Raw genomic sequence first — 27,323 nt, forward strand, 5'->3', positions numbered from 1 at the left:
CCAAACGCCCTGGATTGACCGCTTGACTCCGGGCTGGGGAGGCGGGCCATACCCCATAGAGCTATGCCGTGATTGGCTCAAGAGGAACTGATGGAACGCAGATGGCCGCCAGGATCCCAAGGGGGCGTGCTCGGCCCCGCCCGTGCTACACTCTGATTGGCTCAAGAAAGACTGATAGACCCTGAGCAGTTGACAAGGTTCTGGAGGCGCCTGCCTCGCTTTGATTGGCCTATATGGGATTGATGGAAGACAGGCAACCTCTGCGGATAGGGGTTAGGTGAGCGCTGCTTTCTGATTGGCAGATGAGGGACTCCTAGACAGCTGCCAAAACACGAACGGGGCGGTGCTGCACTCCAGGCTGGTCCCCGGAAGCAGGACTTGTATAGAAGTGGGAGTAGCCAGCTGGGAGGGGGTCGGGCCTGGGCAATGCGTAGGCAGGGAGGGTAACTCTATGATTGGCTAGAAAAGACGAAAGGAAGGGACAAGCCTAAGGAATTTAGAACGGAGCAGAGGTAGGAGGGGACGACAGCTGCCGGACACGCAAGGGAGCGTTGAGTGGCGGGAACCAAATGCCAAAGAAGGCTGGGTCGAGCAGCAGTCAGTTATACAGGGACGGAACTTGGCTCTGCATTGATTGGAAGCTGGTCTCAACCTAGAATAGGGGCCGGAACAGGGAGGGAGGGATCCGGCTCTGCGCCCATTGGTGGAAACTGGAACTTTTTAGAAGCAGGAGCAAAGCCAACTTGGGCCGAGACGGCCGTGGGTGTAATTTAAGGTATCCGAGAAATGACTGGGGTGTGGGAGAGGGGTAAACCTTAGGGCCAGAAGTGAAAGGCTGATTACCTTGGGAACAAAACTCCACTCTGAATCGGTCCATTCTCTATGGTAATTGAGTGGTGTCCAGGAAAAGAAAGGTCAGGTGGGGGCCCAGGTTGCCAAGGCGAAAGAAGAGTGGGCAGAGCAGTAAGTCAAGTAGCAAGTGCTGCCAGGTAACAGGATGGCGGCGGGACTTAAGGGGCACTTTAAAGGTTCCACACCGAGACTGGATCTCTGGGCCTCCTAGCAATTTTGTGGTTCAGAAACAGGTACCTTAGCAAACAGCAGGGGTTAAAGGGGAAAAGAAGGGCCATGTGACTCAAAGGCATTCAGGCTCTTTAATGTCTGGAGGGGGGAAGCAGTCAGTGGTGAGGGTCCTCTGGGAAATTCTGCAGGCCCTGTAGTTCTCTAAGCCCCTGAAAAAGAGGACAGAAGAGATAGAACAGAGTGGGTCCAGGCCCCACCCCAGGCTTGCTCTGACCTCTCCCTCAGAGCCAGCTTGGTTCTAGCTTGGCTCCAGGTCAGAGATCAGATGGACCTTCCAGTCTCTGGCTCTCTCTTCCTCAGGTCACCACCCTAAAAGCATTTGGAGTCCTGGAGTGGGGTGAGCCGCTCTCACCTCTAGCATCATATGGATATGGGCCTTGATATTCATGGAGTCCTTCGTGAGGCTGTCGCTGAGCCTGGAGAAAAGAAACAAGAAAGTACAAAGTGGGCCCCATGATCATGAGGCTTCCTCATCACTTCAACAACCTGCATCCTGGATGACTTCCACGGCCTGTGGCAGGACATCCTACTACCTGACCTGCTCCCATGCAGAGATGCCTGGCCACCATATGGATTGCACTGATTCAAAGACATTTATTGAATCCCTACTCTATGCCAGGCAGTTTTAGGTACTGGGGAGACAGCAGCAAACACAACAAACAAAAATCTTGGCCTTGTGAAGCTCAAATTCTCATTAAGAGGGACAAATGATGGAATAAAATACAGAGTATGTCAGATAGTTCTAAGGACAATGAAACAAACAATGGGAGGATAAGGAGTGCGGGAGTGAGGGCTGCAATTCTAATTAGAGTGCTTCACTGAGAAGTGTTTGATTAAAGACTTAAAATGAAGTGAATCATCTGGATATATGGAAGATAAGTGTTCCAGACACAAGCGGCAGCAAATGCAAAGGTGCTGAGGTGCAGGTGTACCTGGCATGTCTGAGGCACCGCAGAGAGGCCAGTGTGGTTGGAGAATAAGCAAAGGTGGATTGTAGGAGGTGAGGTCAGAGTGGTAAGCAGGGAGACAGATCGTGTAAAACCTACAAAGCCACGGTAAGGACTCTGGCTTTTACTCTAAGTGGGATGGGAGCCAGGCTGTTATCAGAGCAGGGATGTGAAATGACTAGGGTTTACAAGGATCCACCTGGCTGCTGTGGGGAGAACTGACTGGGAGAAGAGATGATGTAGAAGCAGGAAGTCCAGGGAGGAGGCTACTGCAATAGTCCAGGTGCGAGATGGAAACTCAGACCACAGTGGCAGCAGTTGAGGCAATGAAAAATGATTGGATTTGGGATATATTTTGAAGGTAGAGTCAACAGCTTTTCAAAGGGTTGGATGTTGGCTGTAAGAGAGAGAAATCAAGCAAGACTCCAAGGCCTAAGCAACTGGGAAGCCGGAGTCGCCTGAAACCACTCTGGCCCTGGACTGTTGAGTTACATAAACCAGTCGATTACTTATAAAAACCAATTGGGATCGGTCTCACCCAAAAGAATCCTCATTAACACAAAGGGTCAAGGAAGGCCTTTCTGAAGAATGAAGAATGAGTAAGAGTTAAAAAGTAGGAGGGTCTTTTCCACAAAAAGGCCAAGAGGCAGGAAAGAGCTTTTTGAGGAACAGTCAGGAGACCGGAGTGTTAGATATTAAGTGAATGGTGGAAGAAAAGTGGTACAAGATAAGGTCCAAGACGTAGGAAGAGGCTAGATCATACAGGATCTTGATATCATGATAAGGAATGTGGATTTTATTGTGTTGAGCTGTTAATGTAGGAGTCAGTTTTAGGGAAATTAAATACTGTAAGGAAAGGAGAAAGCAACACAGGATGCTAAATTGGAAAAAATATTTCAAACCCATTTATATATCAGTATCTCCCAAATTTATGTTTTCAATCCAGACCTCTCTCCTGAACTCCAGTCTTGGGAGATTTTTCGGGTTTTTTTGCCTTTTAAATTTTCTTTTTTAAAATTTATTGGGGTGACAATGGTTAGTAAAATTACATAGGTTTCAAGTGTACAATTCTATAATATATCATCTATATACCACATTGTGTGCTCACCACCCAGAGTCAGTTTTTCCATCACCAAGAGCCCCATTACCCTCTTATACCATCCCCCTCTCCCCTCACTTACCTTCTGGTAACCACCAAACTGTTGTCTGTCTATGAGTTTTTGTTTATCTTGTTCTTTTGTTGCTTTCAGTTTTATATCCCACATATGAGTGAAGTCATATGGTTCTCGACTATTTCTATCTGATTTATTTCATTTAGCATAATAATCTCAAGATCCATCCATGTTGTCACAAATGGCAGTATTTCATCTTTTCTTATGGCAGAGTAGTATTCCATTGTGTATATATACCATATCTTCTTTATCCAATCATCTATCAAAGTGATGTATGTACTTCGATGTTCATTGTAGCATTATTTACAGTCTTGGGAGTTTTAACTACATCTTCAAAAACTACACTTCAGTGTTTAACAAGCACCTCACACTTAAAAGGTCCTAGACAGAATTCCTGATGTTCTCCATCTCAGATAATAGCAACTACATCCTTCCATTCATTCAGCCAAAAACCTGGACTCTTCTCTCTCACACCCCACATCCAATCAAACATTCTGTTTAAAATTGCAACTGCTCCATCCTGGGCATGTTTCTTATCTCTATTGCATGCTGTTCCCTGTAGCATTGTCAACCTGTGATACTACATCCTTTATTTGTTTGTTGTCTGTTTTCCCTGACTAGAATGTAAACTGTATAAGATTTGGTCTGCTTTGTTCCCTGCTGTATCCCCAAGAACCAAAAATGTATGTGGCACATAGTAGATACCCAATGTATGTTGAAGGAATAGCTGAATGGCTACTCCACTCAAAGAAACCTGAAGTCCTTAAAAGATGGTTGAGTCTATGTTAAAAGACAGGAAATAAATGGAACATGGGGTTGTTGACAGAGAGCAACAATGCTTTCAAGAATATCTGGGGTAGTGATCAAAGAACAAAGAAACGAACTTGATCAGCTTGATCCCTTGATCAGGGACACTTTGAACATCAAAAAAGAGAACAAAATTAGTTAATGGTACAAGTTTAATCTATGAAAGGTACGTGTTCAACACTTAAAAAGGAGAAAAATACAAAGTTCACCAAATGCTAGTTGTAACACAAAAGGGATATGTTTAATTTATTGCTACCGATTTAAAATGTAAGGAAGTGTTAATAGTCATATGGTTATTCTGTCCTTTCTATTATGACATGTCTGTTTATGGGTGTGGATGTGTACTCCTTTTCTGTATGATCAGGAAACAACATACACAGAAACCTGATCCTCCCATTCCCCAAAGAAAGAAATATACTAAGAACAGGAAGGACTGACAGACCAGTTTGGCTACATAAAATAACCTGAAAGTTCAAAGTTTGTCACAAGTAACCAAGCATTTTAAAGAGTGAGCTACACAGACTCAACTCTTCATCCTCTAGAAATATTAGACCTCAAGGAAGTCCTACTAATTATAACTAAGTAATAAGAAATTCAACCACCTTTTGATCACACTAACAGACCAGGCCAATATATCAAAAAGACCAGACAAGGAGGCAGGTGCTGACAACTTAAATATCTAATTTTGGGGAAAGACATCAAGTCTCATAAAATTAAAATCTATTTGAAAGGCTCCCGAATCCTGTGACATAACAAAGAGAGTTGTTATAAAAAATGGTCTTGGTCTAAATGACAATCAGCTCAGAACTGCACTGACTCCTGAGAGCAGGCCCCTAGACCAAACTGTTCACCAAGTGGTGTGACCACTAAGATTTAGAAATCTCAGCAGATCTGAGGCTCTTTTGGGTTTACTAACACTGAAACCCTTGAAAGGTTTGAAAAGAGAACTACTGAAACCCTAATGGAGGCAACTCTGGAAGAAATGAATGTAGGAATAAAGATAAATACAGTAGTACCTCGGTTTTCGAACGTCTCCGTTGAACATTTCGGTTTATGAACACCGTCAATTTTATGATCTATGGTATCATTAGATAGTAAAATTCATGCTAAATTTGCAGTTTTAGGGGTTGATTTTAAAGGTCTGGGATGGACTAGTCCATTTTGCATTACTTTCTATGGGGAAACCAAGCCTCAGTTTTCGAACATTTCAGAACTCGAATGGACTTCTGGAACGGATTTAGTTAGAAAACCGAGGTCCCACTGTATAATGCAGAAAGAATCTTAGGTCAGTGGCATAAACTCTAGTTAGGTATTGTTAACCCAAGTGCATTGCTCAACATCATTCCACCTGAGCCATGCTCACCTCTCCTGGCAGTTCCTCTAACACGGCAGGCACACAGCTCCCCTTGCCAGGAATGTTCTTCCCCAGTCAGCCCCCTGGCTTGTTCACTCAACCAAGTGACTCAAATGTCACTTCCTCTGGGAAGCCTTCCCTAGCTACATTTCGAACCTCTCATCCACACTCCCAGTTCCCCTTCCCTGCATAAACGTTAAAACACAACCAGAGTCCATACTTTCTCCCACCTTACCTCCCCATCACCACCAACAGAGATCTGCTTCGATCTCCACTTCAGTCTGTTTCTAGCATACCCTTTTAAATTCATTCAGCAAACACAGAGTGCCCACTGTATGCTAGGTACTATTCTGGTCACTTGGGGTAGAGACAAAATATCTCCCTTTGTAAACCTTATACCCCAGTGGGAGCAGGCCATGAATATCAGAAAGAAGTAAATTGCATAGTAAACATTAGGAGATCATAAGTGCTAACATGAAAAAGTAGAACGGGGGGGGGGAATCAGGAGTGCCAGGGGTCACAATTTTAAAGTTAGGTTACAGAAGGCCTTGTTGAGGAAGTGACACTTATGTAAGACTTATACTGAATGAAGAGAAAGGAAGCCATGCAGGTACCTGGGGAAGGAGTACTGCAGGCAGAGAGAACAGCCACTGCAATCACCTTGAGGTGGGATTTTTCTGGGGGGTTTAAAGAAGACTGTGAAGGTCAGTGTTGTGAGAGCACAGCGAATGAGCAAAAACATTACCAGGAGGTGAAGTCAGAGGTAACTTGTTTTATTGTTACTGATTTATAGGCTATGACCTCTTGGATCTGGTCAAAATTATGGTTATGTGCAACAATATAGTCCTTCTAGAATGTAAGCCTTCAAGGAACCCTTCTGTCGTGCTCACTGCTGCCTTCCCGCCACCCAGCACAGGGCCTGGCATACGGCAGATGCCCGATAAATGTTTGTGTGAATGAATAATACAAAGACCATTTACTGAGTGCTTCATATGTACCACACCTGGGGCTGAGCTTTGCACCCCACTTTCCTCAGCTCTAGCCCTGTGGAGGAGGGGAGATGGGTTCCTAAGTATCCCAGGCAGTCATGGGGGAAAAGGAGAAGGGTGTTGCAAATGGTGGTGTTTTTAGACACTATCCTTATGGAATAGACTTACTCTGTGAGGAGATTGCTCTTACGATCAATGAACTTGAGAGCTTCTGCCAGTGTCAACTCCAGGAAAAAACCATATCCAAGGGCCATGTAGATCCGTGAAGTGTCTGGGCTGAGGAAACAGTGGTGAGAGGAAGTGGGGGCAGTTCTTATCCATGTTTAGCATACCATACAGTTTAAGGGTTTTCAACTCCTCTTCCCCCACCTTCCCTAAACTGAAGCTTTGGGAGGGCAGGAATTTTGTCCCATTTTATTCACTGTCACATCTTCAGCACCAAGCACAGTGTCTGGTACACAGCAAGTACTCAAATAAATATTTGTTGAAGGAAGGACGGGGGAAGCTGAACCTTGTGGGCTTAGAGGGGCAGGTAGATACTCACACCACTGTATCAACAAAGAAGTTACAGCCCAAATCCACCTGCATATATAACTCCGAGTGCTTAGCTTCCTGTGGGGCCAGGGAAAAAGAGGTAGGGGTTAGTGGTCAACTTTGAGGTCAGTTGACAGGTTTTGGTCTGGAATACTTGTTCCCGTGCCCCTCCCTTGTCCACAAAAGGGGTAGCTAACCCTGGCATCTTTACCTGGAGTCGCTCAATGACATTTCTCAATTGGAGGTATTTGGACAGCTGCTCATATACCTTGTCACGATGATCCAGTACCTTTCTGATGGGACATGATGGAACAAGAGTAAAATAGTGACCAACAGGAAACCACGTCCCTCTTAGAATACCATGACCCTCTGAGACCTCATGTCATCATGCCATAAAGAGGCGTTTTAGTGCAGAAGTTAAGATGTGGACTCTCGATCAGACTGCTTGGATTTGAATGCAGGCTCTCCTTTTTACTAGCTGTGTGTCTTTGGTAAGTAAACAACCTCTGTGGGATTCAATTTCCTCATCTATAAAATAGGGATGACAAATGTTACCTCATAGAGTCATTAGATGGATTAAATGTTTACTATAAAGCATTTAGAATAGTGCCTGTGAAATAGTAAGCTTCGTATATGTGTTAGCTATTATTTATTAGTATTATTACACTATTCCCAATGCCTTCCTCCAATCAGAATGTTCCATTCTCACCCTAGAAAAATCCTCCATCCCTTTTAGGATGCTCTTAATCCTATTTATGAACACTCTACTTCCTGCTCAGATAAATAATGATAGTAATAATAATTTTTCATACTCCTTGACCCTCTAGTATCCAAGTTAAATCTTTTACAAGGACTGAACACATTGAAAACTGAAAACCATCAACTTCCCCATTTCACAGATCAAGAAACTGTGGCAGAGAAAGGCGATGCGAGGCACAGCGTGTTCACAGAGATGGCTAAATGGCCAAACCAGGATTCGAACCTGAAAACTCCAGCCGAGGCATCTAACACCTAACTAACACTTAAGCGACGACGGAGGCTGCGCATGTGCGGACATACCCTCAACTAAGACCGCCACATCCCTGTCAAGTTGCACCCAGAATGTCGCCCCTCCTCCCCACTCGAATGGGGCGCGGGGCCGGGCTCCGAACGTCTCGTCCACCAATCAGAAGGTTAGGCCTTGACTCCGAACGCCCCGCTCACCACGTGGAACGTTCCAAACGCCTCGCCCCCGCGCTGTCACTCACCTCAGATCCCTCTGCAGCACGTCAGAGACGAAGGCCTCATAGCGCAGCACTTTCTCCCCGGTGGCCTCCAGCGCCCGCCGTTTAGGGGGCGTCGCCATGATGGGCTCCTGAGGAATGGGGAGGGGGAAAACCACGTTGACCACACAGTGTGGCTTCATGCGCAGTACATATGCACCCTCTCAACGTAGGAAGTGGGCTCGTCCAACTCACGCTGGGGGCGGGGGGGTCAGCCTTCTGCCCCTCCCAACTCTGGGACCCGCCACCCAGAGATACCCAAACAAGGTCCTCACCTTAGAGCCGCCGGCAATAAGAACGGTTGGGATGAACCGCGGCTTCCGGGTGGCGCGGGTGTGTGACGTTCCACGAGGGCGCGGGCCAACCAAATAGCCAGGTGGGGAGGGCCAGTCCTGTACGGAAGAAGACGGCTGGAGTGGAGAAGAGAAGGGCGGGGCCTTACCCAGTCAGAAGAGATTGCGGAGGGCTGCAGAGCGTGGGAACCTGGGCTGCGCGCGGAGACTGGGGACTTGCAGGGCTGCTGGGGGTGGACTTTAATGGGATTTGGCGGGTCCTGGGGCGGGCGGAACGCACAGGTGGAGATAGAGAGAGAGAGTAAAAACTGCTTAGTATTTGAAAGTCAGAGCTTTGGAAGCAGGAAGGCAAGCATTGTTTACGGTTCTGATCTGTAAAAGAGGAGTACGGTACATCCCTGAGATCTGTGGCCCTGGATTTTGAGTATTTTACACGGCAAGTTTGAGTTTGACTCCCTGTAATGGGAATGAATGTGAGCATTTAAAGAGTTTTAAACGGAGACAGATTTTCTAAAATTCATCCTTGATAATTCCAGCTCTGCGGCTCACAGTGCATAACTGGGATTCAAACAGAAATTGACAATACACCATGTTTAATCACCTGATTTAATAGGGGAGTCAAATGGAGGGTCGCTGAAGTCTTCTGCCCAAGATTGGCTATCTTGTAGTTAGAAATAGTTTCCATTTTTTTAATGTGTAAGCTTTTTATTAATTTTCTTTTTTGCACTCAAGTTACTGAATGAATTTATTTCCCATGTTAGATTTTTTTTTAATGAACAAAGAATGTTTTTCAAGGATACTTTTGTTGCACCAAGGTAAACCCACATACATCTTCATACACCGAAATCTATTTTTAGAAGTTACTATTTCAGAAGAAGGGAAAAGAATGAGAATGTTTATTCCAGTTTTTAGGTTAACGTAATTTATAATAAAATGAAGAATTGTATGGAGATATATATATATATATATATATATATATATATATATATATATATATATATATATATACACACATATATATACGTACATATAATTAGTTCGGTGCAAAAGTAACTGCGGTCTTTGCAATTTTTAACCTTTTAAACTAATTACTTGTGCACCGACCCAACATGTGTAAATACAGAGGGTGCCAAAAAAATGCACACACACCCTAAGGAAAAAATTGCACCAAAATTGTAATACTCAGTATATACATACCGTTAACAAAAGATGAATGCAAGTCACCTTTGACTTCTGCAATGACAGGTGCTCAGAGTGGTTGCTATCAACCTAATTTTAATAGTTTTCTCCTTTCTTAAAATGTGTATACATATTTTTGGCACTCTCTATATGACAAACCCTAAAATGTGGAAGTATTAACATCATTAGACTATATTCAGTGACTGTGCGGTATGGCTATTATATTTTCCTTGTAATTTTTTGTGTGTTTTAAGTATGTTACAATTTTTCAAGGAAAATTATAAGTGAAATATACTCAAGATTATGGATTTATCCTAATTTAATTTTTCCTTTAGTGGTGGATACTAAGGTAGCTTCTAGTTCCCAATTCAAACCCTCAGAGCTTTAGGAGAAAGCTTACTTTCATGAACTCACATCATCAGGAAAGACAGCATCCCTTCATTTTCTGCATGACAAACTAATTTCAAGTTTGCCTTCACATTTGCCAGAAGAGAGAAGTGCCAGATTGTCCCTTTACCTATTCTCACCTGGATTTGGTTACAGTTCGTAGATTTTCCAGACTGGAGGACGTGATTACAGGGAAGAGGTCATATTTATCAGTAAAATGCTTTTGTTGGTAAGGATTCAGCAGATGTGTACACTGCCTAGTGCCCATGGTATGGAGGCAGTATGGAGCTTGGAAGCAAGCTCAGTGAAGTGAGTACAGAAGATAACCACTGCCCACAATACAGAGTAAAACCTTTATTTGGATTTGCAAGTGGTTTTTCCTGCCCCCTGCATTAGTCTTGTACGGAACAGGATGATTTAATTGTTCATCGTCCTTTAAATTGCACAGATTCTGCTTCCAAAGAAAGGAGGCCTGGACCAGGTTCTGAGAACGACATTGTTTTCCTCCTCGTGAAAGTGAGCTTTGTTTTGCATCATGTGGAACACAGCCTGAAAATCTTCACTGAGGCACAGCTGGGGTCCTGGAGTGTCCTTTTTCTGTGGATCAGAACAGAACTCAAATTTTCAGGACTATCTTTCCCTGAAAATCTGGATTGTGGGAGTTGACCTAAAGGCTTGAGATTTCTACATATTGGTGCGATTGACTGAGGGGATGAGAAGGTTCTGCAGCTGACTGTGTGTGCTGTGGCCATAGTGGGTCAATGTGTCCCTTCTCCAGGATCCCATTCTGCAATCAGAGCCTGGCAGCACTCCTCCCACCATTGCATAATGTAAGATAAGTCCACGTGACCCAGGTCCTGTAATTGGTGTTTTTTGTGCTCAGGATGAGGCTGACAATAGTCCTTCAACTGCAGTGTTGCTGTGCCAGTCTGTTCTTTGTGATTCTGGCATTTTTCTTGGTTTGGGGTTCAGAGAGGAGTGTGAGTATCAGAAAGGACCCTCCTGGAGTCAGTGGTATTGGCAAGTAATTTGTAAGCATCCGACTGGAGGGTGAGTTCTTCCTGCACAACCTACATGGGCTGCACTGTCGTGACACTTGGTCCTCGGCTCACACAAGGGACGAAGGAAACGTGGGATGGGAGAAGAGCAGGTAGAAATGTTTGGTTCCTGCTGAAAGAATTGGAAGAAGGAAAATGATGAGACCAGCCTGAGAGAGTGGACAGGTCAGTTTGGTGCTGCTGAGCTGTCAGGTCTGGTGTCCCACTTGGGCCATTTAACAAGGAATTCACAGGCTCACTTCTGCTCTGCCCTGGGGACAGAGATCTTTGGTTCTGAAACCACATTTGAATTTTTGATTCCAGAATGCCTGTTTGTTTCGCCAGTATTTTCCTGGTTGCAATATCAGAGAATCGGTTCCTGTCAAAGACTTGAACTAGGATGTTTGATTGAGATCTTGTGATGGATGTCTGGTCTTGTCTGGCTTCTTTTGGTAAGTATTCTTGAGTCCAAGGCTTATGCTGGTCCTGTCCCTGGGTTTGATCTTTTCCTAAGGATCTTTTCCATAAGGATTTTTTCCTAATTGTCTCTGTTTTACTCTGTGGTTTTTAAACCAAATCTGAATGTTATACTCTGGAATGCCAGTTTCCTTGGCCAGCTGTTCCCTAGTAGCTATATCAGGGTAAGGGTTGTGTTCAAACCATTTTTGGAGGATGTCCTTTTGACTCTGGTTGTAAACAATCCTGTCTAGCCATGTTTCTTTTGGTAGTATGCCACTTACAGTGCTGTTCAAACCCATCTCGGGAAGAGGTACCTGGATTCCACAGAGACAACAAGCTGGCAGCTGAGCAGCTCTTCAAGACACAAGGCTTACCAATCCCCATGTTAGATTTTCAAATAATAACATCTAACCCAGCAAGTCCAGGCTTGAGCCTGGAGGAGAATCCCGATGTCTGGATTGCCCAAATGCTATTCCCGCTCACAGGGCCTAGAGTACCCACCCTTACCAGGGAACTCTTCCCAGGTAATTTGTGTGTTTAATGTATAAAAGCAAGATTTCCCCCCCAGGTGTTCAAAACCTAAGCAGGTGAAAATTTTCTTTGCCCTTAGAACAAGATGATTGTAAAAAAACATTGAGATTAATTTTTCTTTTGTAAATCTTCTCATGTTACATATAGCTAAAATTACATTTAGTGTGATTGAAACAGACACTAGGTATTTAGACAAATATTACCAAATTATATAGTTTTCCTGTGAAAAGGGTGTTACATTTATTATCTTTATTTAACAGGGAGAACACAGAGTTCTTTTGAGCTGGAGATGGGTCTGTGTATGTCTATTAACTTACATTTCACGAAAACACTTTTTACTTCTTAAAACCATGTTTCTAACTTCATTTTTATATTTCAAACCTATAGAAAAGTTGGCAATGTACACCCACACAACCTTGACTTAGACTCACAAATTGTTAATATTTGACCACATTTGCTTTCTCTCTTTCCAGGTCACATGATAATCGTTGACATGGCTGCATAGCATTCCATCTTTTGGATGGACTTAGGTTGTTGAGCTACTTTTCTATTATTGGATGTTTATGTGTGTCCATTTTTTTCATTGTTATAATCCAAGATGGAATAACAATCTTTACTTTCAAATTTTAGTGTGCAACTATGATTATTTCCTTGTGATAAATTTCTAGAAGTATAATTTATGGATCTAAGGGAGGTCACTGCATTATAAATCAAGTATCAAGCGATAATTGTACACATACTTCCAATAACAAACTTCCTCATCCAGGCTCTTCATCGGGGTCAGCAAACTATGTCCCCTGATTTGCTGACACTTGATGTTTTTCTTTTTTTTTTCACCCCGTGATGTTTTTCTACAGCCTGCAAGCTAAGAATACTATTTACATTTCTTAAATGCTTGAAAGAAGCAAAAAGAGTATTTTATGTGAAAATTTGATGAAATTCAAATTTCGGTGTCCAACAATAAAGTTTATTGGAACATGGCCACATTCATTTGTTTACTTATTATCTGTAGCTATTTTCATGCCACAAGGGCAGAGTTGAGTATTTGCTGAAGAGACCATATGGACTGAAAACCATAAAGTATTTACTAACTGGTCCTTTACAAAAAAGTTTGTCAACCCCAATCATGTCAGCTCTACACAATCATACATAGGTATGTGGGCCTCCTTGGCGACCTCTGACCTTGCTAATAGGTGGGCAATTTTATGCTGGTGCTTCTGAGATATATGAAGCAGATTATGTCTCTTGTGTGTATTTTTTTCTCCCCATGACCCCATCTAACCTTCAATCTTCAGGCCTCCCCTAGCTCTGGCCTAGAGATCTGTCTTGCCTTTACCCAAGAAGAGGAAGAAATGACTGAAATGACTGAGGCCCAGATGAGTTAGTTATAGCTTATTTGTTCATTCAACACCTACTTTATTTTCCACTGGATATTTGGAACCTGATAAGAATACATCTCATAAAATTGAAAAATAAAAGTAGGATAACAGAAAATATAAGGCAAGTAGAAGATTAACATGAGGGAAAATTGGAATGTAGGTATGAAATTCACTCTGAACTTAGCTGTCAATTTGTCTCTGATCTTCCTATAGCCATAGCAAAAAGGAAAATTGGCTCACTTATGTGACTGTATTGTCTATGAGGAAAAAGCATACCAGTTCATCTGCAGAAGGAAATATTTCATGGCACTCACCAAAAAACAAATTAGAACTCTCCTTTACTTTCTTCTTCTCTTTTTAACGTTTATTTATTTTAAGTGTGTTTTTCCAGGACCATCAGCTCCAAGTCAAGGAGTTGTTCAATCTAGTTGTGGAGGGCACAGCTCACAGTGGCCCATGTGGGGATTGGACCGGCAACCTTGTTAAGAGCACCGTACTCTAATCAGCTGAGCTAACTGGCCATCTCCCTCTCCTGTACTTTCTGCATTAGAGTTAATCCCAGGTGAATTAAAGATTTACATGTAAAAATGGGACCATCAGTGTACTAGAAGAAAACAAATGAGAATTCTTTAATTATTCTCTTAGAGTGAAGTCCTTTCTAATGACATAAAATTCTGAAGTCATGAGAGACTATATAGGTATTTGTGTACATAAAATTTATGCATACATGATTAACTTTAAAAACCTTAAAGCCAAGTGACAAATTGAAATTTTTGCAACAGATACAATCAATGGCTGGTTTACTTCATATATAAAAAGCTCCTACAAATAAATACAATAGACCAACAATTTAGAAGAAACTAAACAGGAGCCTGGGGCAAGATGGCAGAGTAGGTAAATATTATGCTTGTCTCCTCCCATGACCTCATTAAAATTACAACTAAATTATAGAACAATTGACCTGGAGAACCATCTGAAGACTAGCTGAACTAAGAATATAAAGAAGAAACCACGTCAAGACTGGTAGAAAGAGTGGAGACACCTAATGGGCTGGCCCCACATTCACGTGTGGTGGTTGAGAATTGGGAGGGATATCTTGGCTGTGAAGTGAGGAGCCCCAGCCCCATACCAGGCTCCCCAGCCTGGAGCATTGGTGCTGGGATGAGGAGCCCCCACAATATCTGGCTGTGAAAACCAACAGGGAAATCTGACGAGGTGAGACAGAGGGTGGCTGGAATCCCAGGTGTCCTCTTAAAGGGCCCACACAAAGACTAACTCACAGCCACTTGCTGTAGCCTCCAGCAGAGGGACGGCAACACAGGAGGTGCCAGAAACATACAGGGAGAGGCTGCGTTGTGTGGTTTCAGGGTGAGGACTGAGGGACAACCACCATTGTCACTGTGTAGAGCCCTCCTCCCATACAGCCTGTGAGCAGGTGCCATCTTTCCTGTGTTGAGCCCACCTCCTACATGACCAAATCTCAATCTGCATTGGCCTGGTGAGCTCTGCTCACTCAATCCTGGTGACTCCCTGGGACCCTGTCCCACCCAACTTGTGTACCACTGGAGGTACTTTCGGCCAGGAGCAGCCAGCCCTGCCCTGTGTACTGAAGGAGGCTCTTTCAGTCATAAGTAGTCAGCCTCATCTCCCGTGCCACCAGAGGCACATTTGGTGGCCAGCAGCCAGACCCAATCTGTGCTGCAGTCTTTCTTGGACAGCTTTCGGGGTCCATGGGCCTCAGGTGAGTGGCAGTTGGCATTGGTGCACTCTGAGCCTTTTGCTGATTAGCCCAAGCTCAGAACTGGCACCAAACCTGAATCTGTATTAGCCTGGTGAACACCACTTGCACCAACCTAATGACTCCCTCAGGCCCTGTCTCACCCAAATTGCATACCACCTGAGAATCTTTAAGTGGGTGAGCCTTATGGGCAGCTGGCAGGTGGCAGCAGGCTTTGGGGTATGCTGGGCCTTTTGCTGAGCTTCCCCAGGCCTAGTACTGGTGGCAGCTGGCCTCAGTTCACAGCATGGCCTCTCCAACTTGCCTTCAGGTCCAGCACAGGCAGCAGCAAACCACACATTGCTTTGTATCTCCTACCAGGTAGCCCCGGGCAGGTCACAGGCAGCAAAAGACCTTAGCCTGCGCGGGAGCCCCTCCCAAGAGGCCCCAGAACCAACATACCTAGTGGTGGGCTTCATACCATAACAGAATATCACCCAAGCACTGACACAAAAAGGCACACCCAAAAGGCAGACTGGACAGGCACCAGAGCCCTGCCAAAGTGAATCCTGCTCCATAGGGTCAGCCCACACACAACAGCTCTTCCACTGTAGTCATGACCAGTCCTCACAACCAATCAGCCAGAAGGTCAATCCCTACCATTGATGTGCAAACAGCAACCAAGGCTCAACTACAATAGGAGGGCACACATAGATCAATGGAACAGAATAGAGAGCCCAGAAATAAGCCCATGCCTATATGGTCATTTAATCTATGACAAAAGAGTCAAGAATATACAATGGGGTAAAGACAGTCTATTCAATAAATGGTGTTGGGAAACTGGACAGATACATGCAAAAAAAAAATGAAACTGGACCACCTTCTTACACTATATAGAAGAATAAACTCACAATGGATTAAAGACTTAAATGTAAGACCCAAAACCATAAAACTCCTTTGAGGAAACAGGCAATAAACTCTCTGACATTGCTCTTAGTAATATTATTTTTGGATATATCTCCTCGGGCAAGGGAAACAAAAGAAAAAAAATAAACAAATGGGATTATATCAAACTAAAAAGTTCTTGCACAGCAAAGGAAACCATCAACAAAACCAAAAGAATACCTACTGAATGGGAGAAGATATTTGCCAGTGATAAATCTGATAAGGGGTTACTATCCAAAATTTATAAAGAATTCATACAACTGAACACCAAAAATCCCCCCAAATGATCCAATTAATAAATGGGCAGAGGACATGAATAAACATTTCTCCAAAGAGGACATACAAATGGCAAATAGACATATGAAAAGATGCCCAACATCACTAATCATCAGAGAAATGCAAATTAAAACCCCAATGAGATATCACCTTACACATGTCAGAATGGCTATCGTCAATAAATCAACAAGCAACAAGTGTTGGTGAGGATGTAGAGTAAAGGGAACCCCCATGCACTGTTGGTGGGATTTCAAATTGGTGCAGCCATTATGGAAAACAGTATGGGAATTCTCAAAAAATTAAAAATAGAACTACTTTATGACACAGCAATTCCACTTCTGGATATTTACCCAAAGAAATAAAAAACACTAATTCAAAAAGATATATGCACCTCTATGTTCACTGCAGTGCTATTTACAGGAGCCAAGATATGGAAATAACCTAAGTGCCCATCAATTGATGATTGGATAAAGGTGTGGTACATGTATACAATGGAATATTACTTGGCCATGATAAAAGGAAACCTTACCATTTGTGACAACATAAATGGACTTAGAGGGTATTATGCTAAGTGAAATAAGTTAGACAAAGACAAATACCATATGATCTCACTTATATGTGGAATCTAAAGAACAAAATAAATAAACAAAAGAGAAACAGACTCATAGATACAGAGAACAAACTGATGGTTGCCTGATGGGAGGAGGGGTCGGGGAACTGGGGGTGAAAAAGATGAAGGGATTAAGAAGTGCAAATTGGTCGTTACAAAATAGTCACCGGGATGTAAAGTACAGCACAGAGAATATAGTCATAGTATTTTAATATCTTTGCATATTGCCAAGTGGGTACTAGACTAATTGGGGGGATCACTTCTTAAATTATATAAATGTCTAACCACTGTGCTGTACACCTGACAGTAATATAAAATAATATTGAATGTCAACTGTAATTGAAAAACAAAGAAATAAAAGAAACTAGACAGAGACAATTCATAGATATACAAATCACTTTTAAATACATGAAAATGTGTGCCTTCTCAATCGTAATTGAGAAATGCAAAATAAAGATATGAAATGCTGTTTTTCATTTATCAGGTTTGAAAAGACCAGAAAGATTTGTAATAAATATACTGTGGGTGTTGCAGCTTAAGTTCTTCAGGAAGCAGATACTGAGGTGCAGTCAGAAGTGCAGGTTTATTGGGCAGTAAAACCTGTGAAAGGCGGGAAGCAGGACTGGGCAGAGGGAGCTGTCAGAACATGATGCCAGCCTAACAAAGTTGAAGCTAACCCCATGGGGAGCTACAGAGCGAAAATTATTTGTTAGAGGAGTCCCGGCTAGCCCTTTGAACCACCCCATTGCTCAGTCATTGGCTGGAGACAATCCTGAGATGAGTGGCACCTTGGCGCTAAAGCTGAGGTGAACCCCGTCAGAGCTAACAACTTGGAGACTCTCAAGCAATCACACTTCTCACAGTTGGGCAATGAGTCCTTTCTTGAGAAGGAGTCTGAGAGGCTCATCTCCACCTTGGCCACAACTGACAGATATGTGGGGAAGCCAATACTGTTACACGTTGTTTGGGGAGTAAACATAGGTATATCTTTTATAAAAAAGTGTTATTTTGTTTTACTGTGGTAAAATGTACATAACCTAAAAATTACCATTCTAACCATTTTTTATTTTTTGTTATTATTTTTAATTAAAATTTATTGGGGTGGCAATGGTTAACAAAACTACATAGGTTTCATGTGTACAGTTCTGTAACACATCATCTATAAATCCCATTGTGTGTTCACCACCCAGAGTCAGTTCTCCTTCCATCACCATATATTTGATCCCCCTTACCCTCATCTCCCACCCCCCACCCCCCTTACCCTCTGGTAACCACTAAATTGTTGTCTGTGTCTATGAGATTTTGTTACTTTATTTGCTTGTCTTGTTCCTTTGTTGCCTTCAGTTTTATAAGAATAGAATTACCATTTTAACCATTTTTAACTGTACTTCAGGGGCTTTAAGTACATTTACATTGCTGTGCAACCATCACCACCATTGTCTCCAGAACATTCTTTATCCGGAATATTTTTTACAAATTTAAAGTACACTTACTCTTTAACCCAGGAATTCGACTTCTAGGAATTTATCCTACAGGTATATTAGCACAATTATGTATCAAAGTATTACCAGAGCATGCATGGCAGCATTGTGTGTAACAGCAAAATATTAGAAACAATCTAAATGTCTGTCAATTATGGATGGCTCTAATTAAAGTACATTTTGCAACAGAACATGAACAACTCACCGGAAAGTTATAATCCAGGACCTGTATGTACCTAACAACATGGCCTCGAAAACATAATGTTTTAAAACTAAAATTCTAAAATTTCTTTTACTGTTTCTTGTAATTCAGGTCACGCAGCAAAAAAACTCTTTGTTTTTCTAAGAATGTATTTTGCCTTCCTTATTTTTCCCCTCTTTCTTTCGTCTCCCCCCCCCCCCACTCCAGTTCAAGCCGTTGTTTCTCAGTCTAGTTGTGTAGGACACAGCTCCCTGGCCCATGCTGGTATTATGAGCCTTGCGCTCCCCCCGGCTGAGGCAGTCGGTCGCCAGTCGGTCAGCCACTCACAGCGGCTCACAGCAGCTCATGGCAACTCATGGCAGCTCAGGCCAACCTCTTGCTGCTCCCAGCAGCCCAGGTCAAGGGAGAGCTGTTGTTCATAATCTTAGCTGTAGAGGGCGCAGCTCACTGGCCCATGTGGGAATTGAACCGGCGACCTCGGCATTAGGAGCACTGCACTCCAACCACCTGGGCCATTTTTTTTTTATTTAAAAATAATTACAAATTCACTAGAATTTGCAAAAATAGCACAGAGGGGTGCTGTATACTCTTCACCTAGTTTCCTGCAATGGTTAAATCTTATGTTACTATAGTACAATATCAAACAAAGGGGACTGATAATCAGAGCAGTGTGTGTATATAGTTCTATGCTATTTTATCGCATGTGCAGATTCAAGTAACCTCTACCACAATACAGAAATATTCTCTCACTGTAATGATCTGCCTCATGCTACCCTTTTATAGTCGCACCACCCCACTTCCCACTATCCTTAACTCCTGGCAACCACTAATCTGTTTTCCATTTCTATACTTTTGTCATTTTGCGAGTGTTTTATAAATGGAATTGTGCAGTAGGTGTCCTTTTGAGACTCACTTTTGTTTCCACACAGCACAACACCCTGGTGATCCATCCAAGTTGTTGCAGGTATCCATACTTCATTCCTTTTATTGTTGTTGGTCCATGCCATTGAGTCAGCTCCAACTCGTGGCAACCCTATGAATGAGCGATGTCCACAATGTCCTGTCCTCAAAAGCCTTGCTCAGCTCCTGTGTTTATGGATATTATAGATGAGTAGTATTCTACGGTATGGATGCATCACAGTGCATTTAGTCATTCACCTATTGAGGGACATTTAGGTTGTTTCCAACTTTTGGCTATTACAAACAAGGCTGCTATGAACAATAGTGTACAGGTTTTTGTATGGATTTAAGTTTTCATGTCTCTAGGGTAAATGTCCAGGAGTGTAGTGGTTGGGTTGCATGGTAAGAATATGTTTAATGTCTTTAAGAAACTGTCAAACTATTTTCTAAAGTGGCTGGACCATTTTACATTCCCATCAGCACTGTAGGAGAGATCCAATATCTCCTCATGCTCACTAGCGTTTGGTATTGTCACTCTTTTATTTCAGCTGTTCTAATAGATGTGTAGTGGTATCTCATTGTGGTCTTACTTTGCATTTCCCTAATGGCTGGTGATGTGAAACAAATTTTTATGTGCTTATTTGCCCTTATTTACATTCTCTTTGGTTAAATGCCTCTTCATGTCCTTTGCTCATTAATATGTTTAAATGTAATCATACAATATGTAACCTTTTGGAATTGACTATTTCACTCAGCATAAGCCCCTGGAGGTTCATCCAAGTTGTTGTGTATATCAGTAGTTCAGTCCTCTTTATTGCTGAGTGGTATTCCGTGGTATGGATGACCACGGTTTAACTATTCACCTGTTGAAGGACATCTGCGCTGATTCCGGTTTTGGGTTATGACAAAGTTACTATGAGCATCAGTGGACAGGTTTTTGTGTGGACATAAATTTTCATGTCTCTGGAATAAACTCCCAAGAGTGCAATTGCTGTATCCATGTTCAATTTTACAAGAAACTGCTGAACTGTTTTCCAGAGTGGCTCTACTATTTTACAGTCCCACCAGCAATGTATGAGTGACGGTTTCTCTGCATCATTAACATTTGGTGTTTTCACTATTTAGAAAGTTTTAGCCATTCTGATAGGTGTGTAGTGATATCACATCCTGGCCTTAGTTTGCATTCCCTGATAGCTGATGATGTGGAATGTCTTGTCGTGTGCTTCTGTCATCCATGTATCATCTTTGGTGAGTTGTCTTTTCACACCCTTTGCTCATTTTCTAATTGGATTGTTTTTTTAAAAACTTGCGTTTTGAGAGTGCTTTGTATACTCTAGATACAAGTCCTTTGTCATATATGTGTTTTGTAAATATTTTCTCCCAGTCTGTCTTTTTATCCTCTTAACGGGGTCTTTTGTAGAGGAAAAGGTTTTAATTTTGAAGTCCACTTTGTTATTTTTCTTTTTTGGATCATGCTTTTGATCTCATATCTTCAAAAGCCCTAGCTCCCAAAGATTTTCTCCTACTTTTTATTCTAAAAGTTTTGTAGTTTTGTGTTTTAAATTTAAATTTATGATGTTTTCAAAAACAGCTTTATTGAGATATAATTCACATGCCATAAAACGCACACATTTGAAGTGTACAACTTAATGTTTTTTTAGTATACTCATAGCATTGTGCAAACATCACCACAATCTAATTTTAGAATATTTTCATCACCCCAAATCAAACACATGTGCCCACTCCTTAGTTGACTCCAGCCCGAAGCAACCACAGACTTATTTTCTGTCTTTATAGATATGTATATTCTGGACATTTCATATAAATGAAACTATACAATATGTGACCTTTTGTGTCTGGCTTCTTTCACTTAGCATAATACATATATATATACATATATATATATGTATGCATGTATATATATGTATATATATGTATTTTTTTAAAAGGAGGACGCAGCTCACCGTGGCCCATGCGGGGATTGAACCGGCAACCTTGGTGTTATGAGCACCACGCTCTAACCAACTGAGCTAACCAGCCACCCCAGCATAATATTTTTAATGTTCATCCATCCACGTTGTAACATTTATCAGTATTTTATTCCTTTTTATGGCTGAACAATATTCCATTGTGTGTATATAACACATTTTATTTTTCCATTTTGCCAGTAGAATAAAATGCAAAGTCCTTACCTTCCTTTAAGTCCCTTTATCCTCTTCCTTTTATAAAATTAAATATTAACTATTTCTTCTACATACATTGAAAACCACATCAAACAATGTTATAATTTTTACTTCAACTGTGAAACACAATTTAGAAAACTTAAGAGGAGATGTCAAATCTATTTTATTTACCCTGATTTTTACTCCTTCAGGTGCTCTGTCTTCCTTTTGTGCACAGTCTTCCAGACCACTGAGGATAAATAGGATCTCATCAAGATCTTTCCCGTCTCCTTCATTCCCTGGATCTCCCTGTTAAATTTATGACTGACTTGTTGATTTATTGCTTGCCCCAATCAATATTGAGATGCTAGTGATGTTGGCATTTCCTGACTGTTACCCACTGAAATCACTATTGTTTTTGATAATGCCGTTGGGCATGGGATTTTCCTCACTTTGCTCTAAATAAAATCAGCCCCCTTTTGCAGTAAAGCTACTTTGGGTCTGCTCATTCCTGGTGAAACTTCTGTTTCTCAGAGCTGGAGGGGATAGGAAAAGCTCCAGGTTAGAACAAAACAGACTCCCATGGTTCTTACAGAGATTCAGAGGATTTTCTCGAATAAGTACTTCTCAATTTGTTGTATGACTTTGGTCAATTTCCAGAGTCTTTAATTGGTTGTTTTGACAATTTTTCCACTTTTGTAATTGCTTTTTGGGGAGGGGATTTGCCAAGCTCCTCACTTAGCCATTCCAGAAGTCTCTTCCTTCCTGAAACTAGATTTTTGATACTAACATTTAAAAATGTTAGTATGCTTAGTGACATTCATGCCAGTATAAATTAACAGTTTAGATACAAACGACTTATGCGTTTTGTGACTTAGACTCTTGATTTGTTCCAAAAATAGTCACCATGCAGTGTCTGTTTTTTTATATGTGCATTTATATATATGTGATGATTGTAATGCATAAGAGTGAAATGATATTGCATTATTCCCAACAGTGGAAGATAATAGTTTGAAGCTTCAATAAATGAATATCTTACTACTCTCCCTTATTAATGGTGCCTTTACTTCAAGGACTAGTTTCTTTGTCTTTTTTTTTTCACGTTACTTTTGTTTGACATCCTTTCCTCGCTTCTAGGAAAAAAATGTGTTTCTCCTTTAATATCCCTCATAGCAGATGAAATACTGCCTCCTTGCCATGGACAACTGTAGTTACTACATTGACATACTCAATCAGATGATGTTTAAAATATAATCATATTTACATAAAGAAACTAGACATCATAGGGATCTACTGTTTATCAATTTGGTAGCATAACCACAGAGAAAAGAATTCTTTTAAGTGCGTAAAATTTTACTGTACATCCCAGTTAGAGTATATTCTAAACAAACAAACAAACAAACAAACAAAAACCCTGCAAAAATTTAAACTATTTCTAGTAATTGTATTTGTGGCAGTAGTGTTGGTATTGTTATTTTGAGACTGCCCCGTGTATTTTGGCGTACCACTATTCAATCTACTACACAGATATAAGATTGATAAGAATGTGAAAAATATTGACCTAAATTTGAATTAGAAGTATCAACGTGACTCATGATGTCTTTTATGGTTAAAAAATACTTATTTTCCTAGCTCTGTCCACTAAAAAGACTTAGAAATAGTGCAGTGGCAATGACCATTCCTATTGGGTGGGAGTCTATCCATACCATTACCCACTGAAAGCAATTAGGCCTCCTTTGCAAAATGACTGACTTTAGGACTGTAGAAGGAAGGGTATAAAATGATATTGGCACATCTGGTCATTCCAGCTAGCAAGGAAGCTTTCAAAGACTGCTATAGCCATGTTAAAATAACTCAGAAACCAATTGAAGAAGTTTCCACTGATGAAAGATGGGACACTTTGAGCATCAGCAGGGATAACTGCAATGGATTGAAGTGCATGAAATATGTTTAAATTTAGGAGTTCACAGTGATCCAAAAACAATTCATAGGTCACATTTGGAGGTGCTAGTAAACCACTTTGTTAATTTGAAATCTGCTTAAATAAAGGGAAAGAATCAAACATTTTTTTCTGCCTGCTTTATATTACCTTTGACTCAGGATAACCAAATTCTTGATGAAAGGTTTTCTTTATAGAAATGATCTTCTAATAAATGAAGAAGAGGGCATGATAGAATTAGAATATCATTTTTTTGCAAAGCATTTTGAGTGAAAGTACGCAATAACCACCAATTATTGTTAAAATCACACAAAAAAGACAATTTGACATCCCAACCTAATGGAAGCACATTAGTCACACCACCTATGAAGTATTTTTGACAAAACTTTGGATTGGAATCTTATTAATAGATCTAACCACCAATTTACCAGAAATATAGTGAACAGAGGAACATCTAAAATAACACCATGGGGTGCATTTAGAAATTCATTCCAAATACATTAATTTGCAACTTCTTCAAGACTATCTCTTTTCACCAACAAATACATGCAAGGAGGGATAAAAGAGGTGGATGAGAAGCATATAGATTAAGAAATTTAAGAACTATATCAACCAATTTTAATGTATGAGCCTTATGTGCTTCCTGATTCAAGCAAACAATTCAGTAAAAAGTGTATGAGACAACTGGGGAAATTTGAACACTGGATATTTGTGGATAATCTGGAACTGTAACATTTTTAGGTGTGGTAATGATGTTATAGTAATTATTTTCAAAGGTTTTTTTTAATGCATACACATTAAATTTTTTTTTTTTTATTGGGGAATAGTGTGTTTCTCCAGGACCCATCAGCTCCAAGTCGTTGTCCTTCAATCTAGTTGTGGAGGGTGCAGCTCAGCTCAGCTCTAAGTCCAGTCGCCATTTTCAGCCATCCCATGTGGGAATTTTATGCCTCAAACCTTTGGAATGTTGTGGGGACAGAGCCCCACAGAGCAGTTTCCAGAAAGGTGCTGGCTCAGGTAGTAAATGGCCATCAACTGTGAATGGATGGCCGTCAGCTGTGGCTAGTTGGCCGTCAGCTGTAATTAGTGAGCCATTGGCCACTAATATAACTGCCGTAGCTACGCTAGCAAAAAATGGGGGCTAGCAAGAAGATGGTGGCTGAGCTAGCAAGCGGTGGAGTGTGGATTGCAGATTGCAGAGAGGCAGATGCCGCCAGCGAGAGTATAATAATATGACTCCCCTATCTATGGCTCCATGGGTGTTCCTTTTTGGCCTCACAATATCCTGTGTTCTTATGTGGGGAGCGGGAGCTGAGACCCCACAGGTCGCCCTGCACAACATGCATACACATTAAAAGTTTATTTTTATTGGGGAATAGTGTGTTTCTCCAGGGCCCATCAGCTCCAAGTCGTTGTCTTTCAATCTAGTTGTGGAGGGTGCAGCTCAGCTCTAAGTCCAGTCGCCATTTTCAGCCATCCCATGTGGGAATTGAACCAGCAACCTTGTTGTTGAGAGCTCGTGCTCTAACCAACTGAGCCATCCAGCCACCCCATCAAAGGTGTTTTTATTTGGAGGAGTACATTAAATATATTTAAGTGGAAATGATAGGATGCCTGGGAATTGTTTCAAAATAATCCAGGGGGAGAAATATTGGGGTATAGAAGCAGGTTCACACCTTGTATTTGGCTATTATGTCTCGAGTCATAATAGTTGTCACGTGGGGCGTCATGCAGGGTCCTAGTTCCGCTCCCCACATAAGAATGCAGGATATGACGAGGCCATAAAGAACACCCATGGAGCCATAGATACAGGAGTCATACCACTATATTCTCACTGGCAGCTGGGTTGGAGACACAGGAAGCAGGATCCACACGATCTGCAATCCACCGTGCTAACTGCAATCCGCGCTTGCTAGCTCAGCCACCATCTTCATGCTAGCCCTCATTTTTCTGCTAGCATAGCCACGGCAGTTATATTAGTGGCCAATGGCTCACTGGTTACAGCTGACGGTGAACTAGCCACAGCTGATGGCCATCCAATCACAGTTGATGGCCATTTACCACCTGAGCCAGCACCTTTCCACGTGAGGGTGAGAGCCTGGAAACTGCACTCCTGGATCTGTCCCCAAAACAGTCCCCTGACTTTTTCTTTTATTTTACTTTTTAATTAAATTTATTAGGGTGACATTGGTTGATAAAATTATATAGGTTTCAAGTGTACATTTCTACACTACACCATCTATATGTTGCATTGTGTGTTCACCACCCAGAGTCAGGTGTACTATCACCATATATTTGACTCCCTTTACTTTCTTCTACCACACCCCCCCCGATTTACCCTCTGGTAACCACTAAACTGTTGTCTGTGTCTATGAGTTCTTGTTTCTTTGTTTGTCTTGTTCGTTTATTGCTTTAAGTTTTATATTCCACATGTGAGTGAAATCATAGTTCTTGACTTTTTCTCTCTGACTTATTTTGTTTAGCATAATAACCTCAAAACATTAGAAAGAACTAGAATGTCATGATCTTGCAAAATATCAGGAGAGATTTCCGATTTTTGTTTAACTCCAATTTACCTAACCAGGAAGTTCTGGATTCAAGTAGTTTTGGCCCTCTCCATCTGCAGAGCAAGCCAGGTCTCAATTTATAGGGCTCAGTTAAATGGTTATTTATCTTTCTGCTCAGAAAGTAATTATGTCTCTTACCTGGCTCAGAATCAGTCCTGCCTCTCAATACAAATACTCTTCGATATGTACAGCCTGCTTCATTTTTCCAACAGAACTTAACACCAAATGATATATAATTTATTAGTTTAATTTCTGCCTTCCACCCATAAAATGTAAGTTCCCCATATGAGCTATGGTTTGTGATTGTTTACTGATGATTCCTCAGTGCCTTTATGTAGCAAGTTCTGATTAAATAGCTGAATGGTTTACTAAATGAATGAGCCAGAGGTAAGGGCCTGAACCCAGGCATTGGTGCCTGAAGCACAGTTGTCCTGCCAGCAGGAGGCGCTCCAGGATATCTGAATGGATTGGAACCGGTTGTTTGCTTTAATACTTTGCGGTGTATCGCAGAGTTCTAGCCCAGTGCTTCTCCAATTTAACCATGCACCCGAAACACCTGGGGATCTCGTTTAGGATAATGCTCATTTTTATTCAGGAGGTCTGGGTTGGGGCTCAAGAGTCTTCATTTCTAACACGTTCCCAGGTCATGCTTCTGGTCTACACACCACACATGAATTAGCAAGATTGTATGACCACCTCCTAGGTATGTTAAGGAAAACATCATCCCCAATAATTCTAACATTTTAAGTTTCTTTCTATAGAAATGTAGTAGTTAGGAGAGTTTAGGCTTTGGACACACACACAGCTGCATTCAAATCCTGACTCTGCCACTTGCCCACTGGGCAAGTTAATAACCATGTCTATCTTAGGTTAATAATCATCTCTGTGCCTAAGTTTCCTCAGCTATTAAATGGTAGGAATAATGTGTACTTGGCAGAATTATTATGAGTTAAATGGGCAAATGCAGGTAAAGTTCTCAGATAATCTCCAGCAAATGGTATTTAAAAATTAATATGAATATAATAGAGCACTTTCCATTTTAAAAGGCTTTCCCATGTGTAGCCTGGTCCACTGCCATTAGCCATGATTTAGGTCACATTATTATTGGTTG

General features: G+C 41.5%; 1 protein-coding gene, 1 non-coding gene and 1 pseudogene across 2 annotated transcripts; all 3 read right to left on the reverse strand.

The window, feature by feature from the left end:
• Positions 1-1,135: 1,135 nt before the first annotated feature.
• Positions 1,136-8,540, reverse strand: UXT (ubiquitously expressed prefoldin like chaperone). Its single transcript, XM_019716718.2, has 7 exons — positions 8,424-8,540; positions 8,134-8,240; positions 7,098-7,179; positions 6,897-6,964; positions 6,521-6,628; positions 1,436-1,499; positions 1,136-1,232 (listed from the first exon to the last, which is right to left on the reverse strand). Exons 2-7 carry the CDS (start codon positions 8,229-8,231, stop codon positions 1,179-1,181), a joined length of 474 nt encoding a protein of 157 aa, XP_019572277.1. The 5' UTR covers positions 8,232-8,240; positions 8,424-8,540; the 3' UTR covers positions 1,136-1,178.
• Positions 8,541-10,323: 1,783 nt separating this feature from the next.
• On the reverse strand, positions 10,324-12,682 carry LOC109437466 (double homeobox protein B; annotated as a pseudogene).
• An 8,828-nt stretch (positions 12,683-21,510) lies between these two features.
• TRNAM-CAU (transfer RNA methionine (anticodon CAU)) lies at positions 21,511-21,584 on the reverse strand. The gene has a single exon. It is a non-coding gene; the product is annotated as a tRNA-Met (tRNA).
• Positions 21,585-27,323: the final 5,739 nt, after the last annotated feature.

The sequence above is a fragment of the Rhinolophus sinicus genome, chromosome X (assembly GCF_036562045.2).
Source record: "Rhinolophus sinicus isolate RSC01 chromosome X, ASM3656204v1, whole genome shotgun sequence".
NCBI classification, from domain to species: domain Eukaryota; kingdom Metazoa; phylum Chordata; class Mammalia; order Chiroptera; family Rhinolophidae; genus Rhinolophus; species Rhinolophus sinicus.

Coding starts and splice junctions, on each gene's coding strand:
- UXT (XM_019716718.2), bottom strand. CDS start 8,231: ATGGCGACGCCCCCTAAACGGCGGGCGCTGGAGGCCACCGGGGAGAAA. Junction 7,180..8,133: donor GTGCTGCAGAGGGATCTGAG/GTGAGTGACAGC, acceptor ATGTCCCATCAG/AAAGGTACTGGATCATCGTG. Junction 1,233..1,435: donor ATATCCATATGATGCTAGAG/GTGAGAGCGGCT, acceptor CCTCTTTTTCAG/GGGCTTAGAGAACTACAGGG.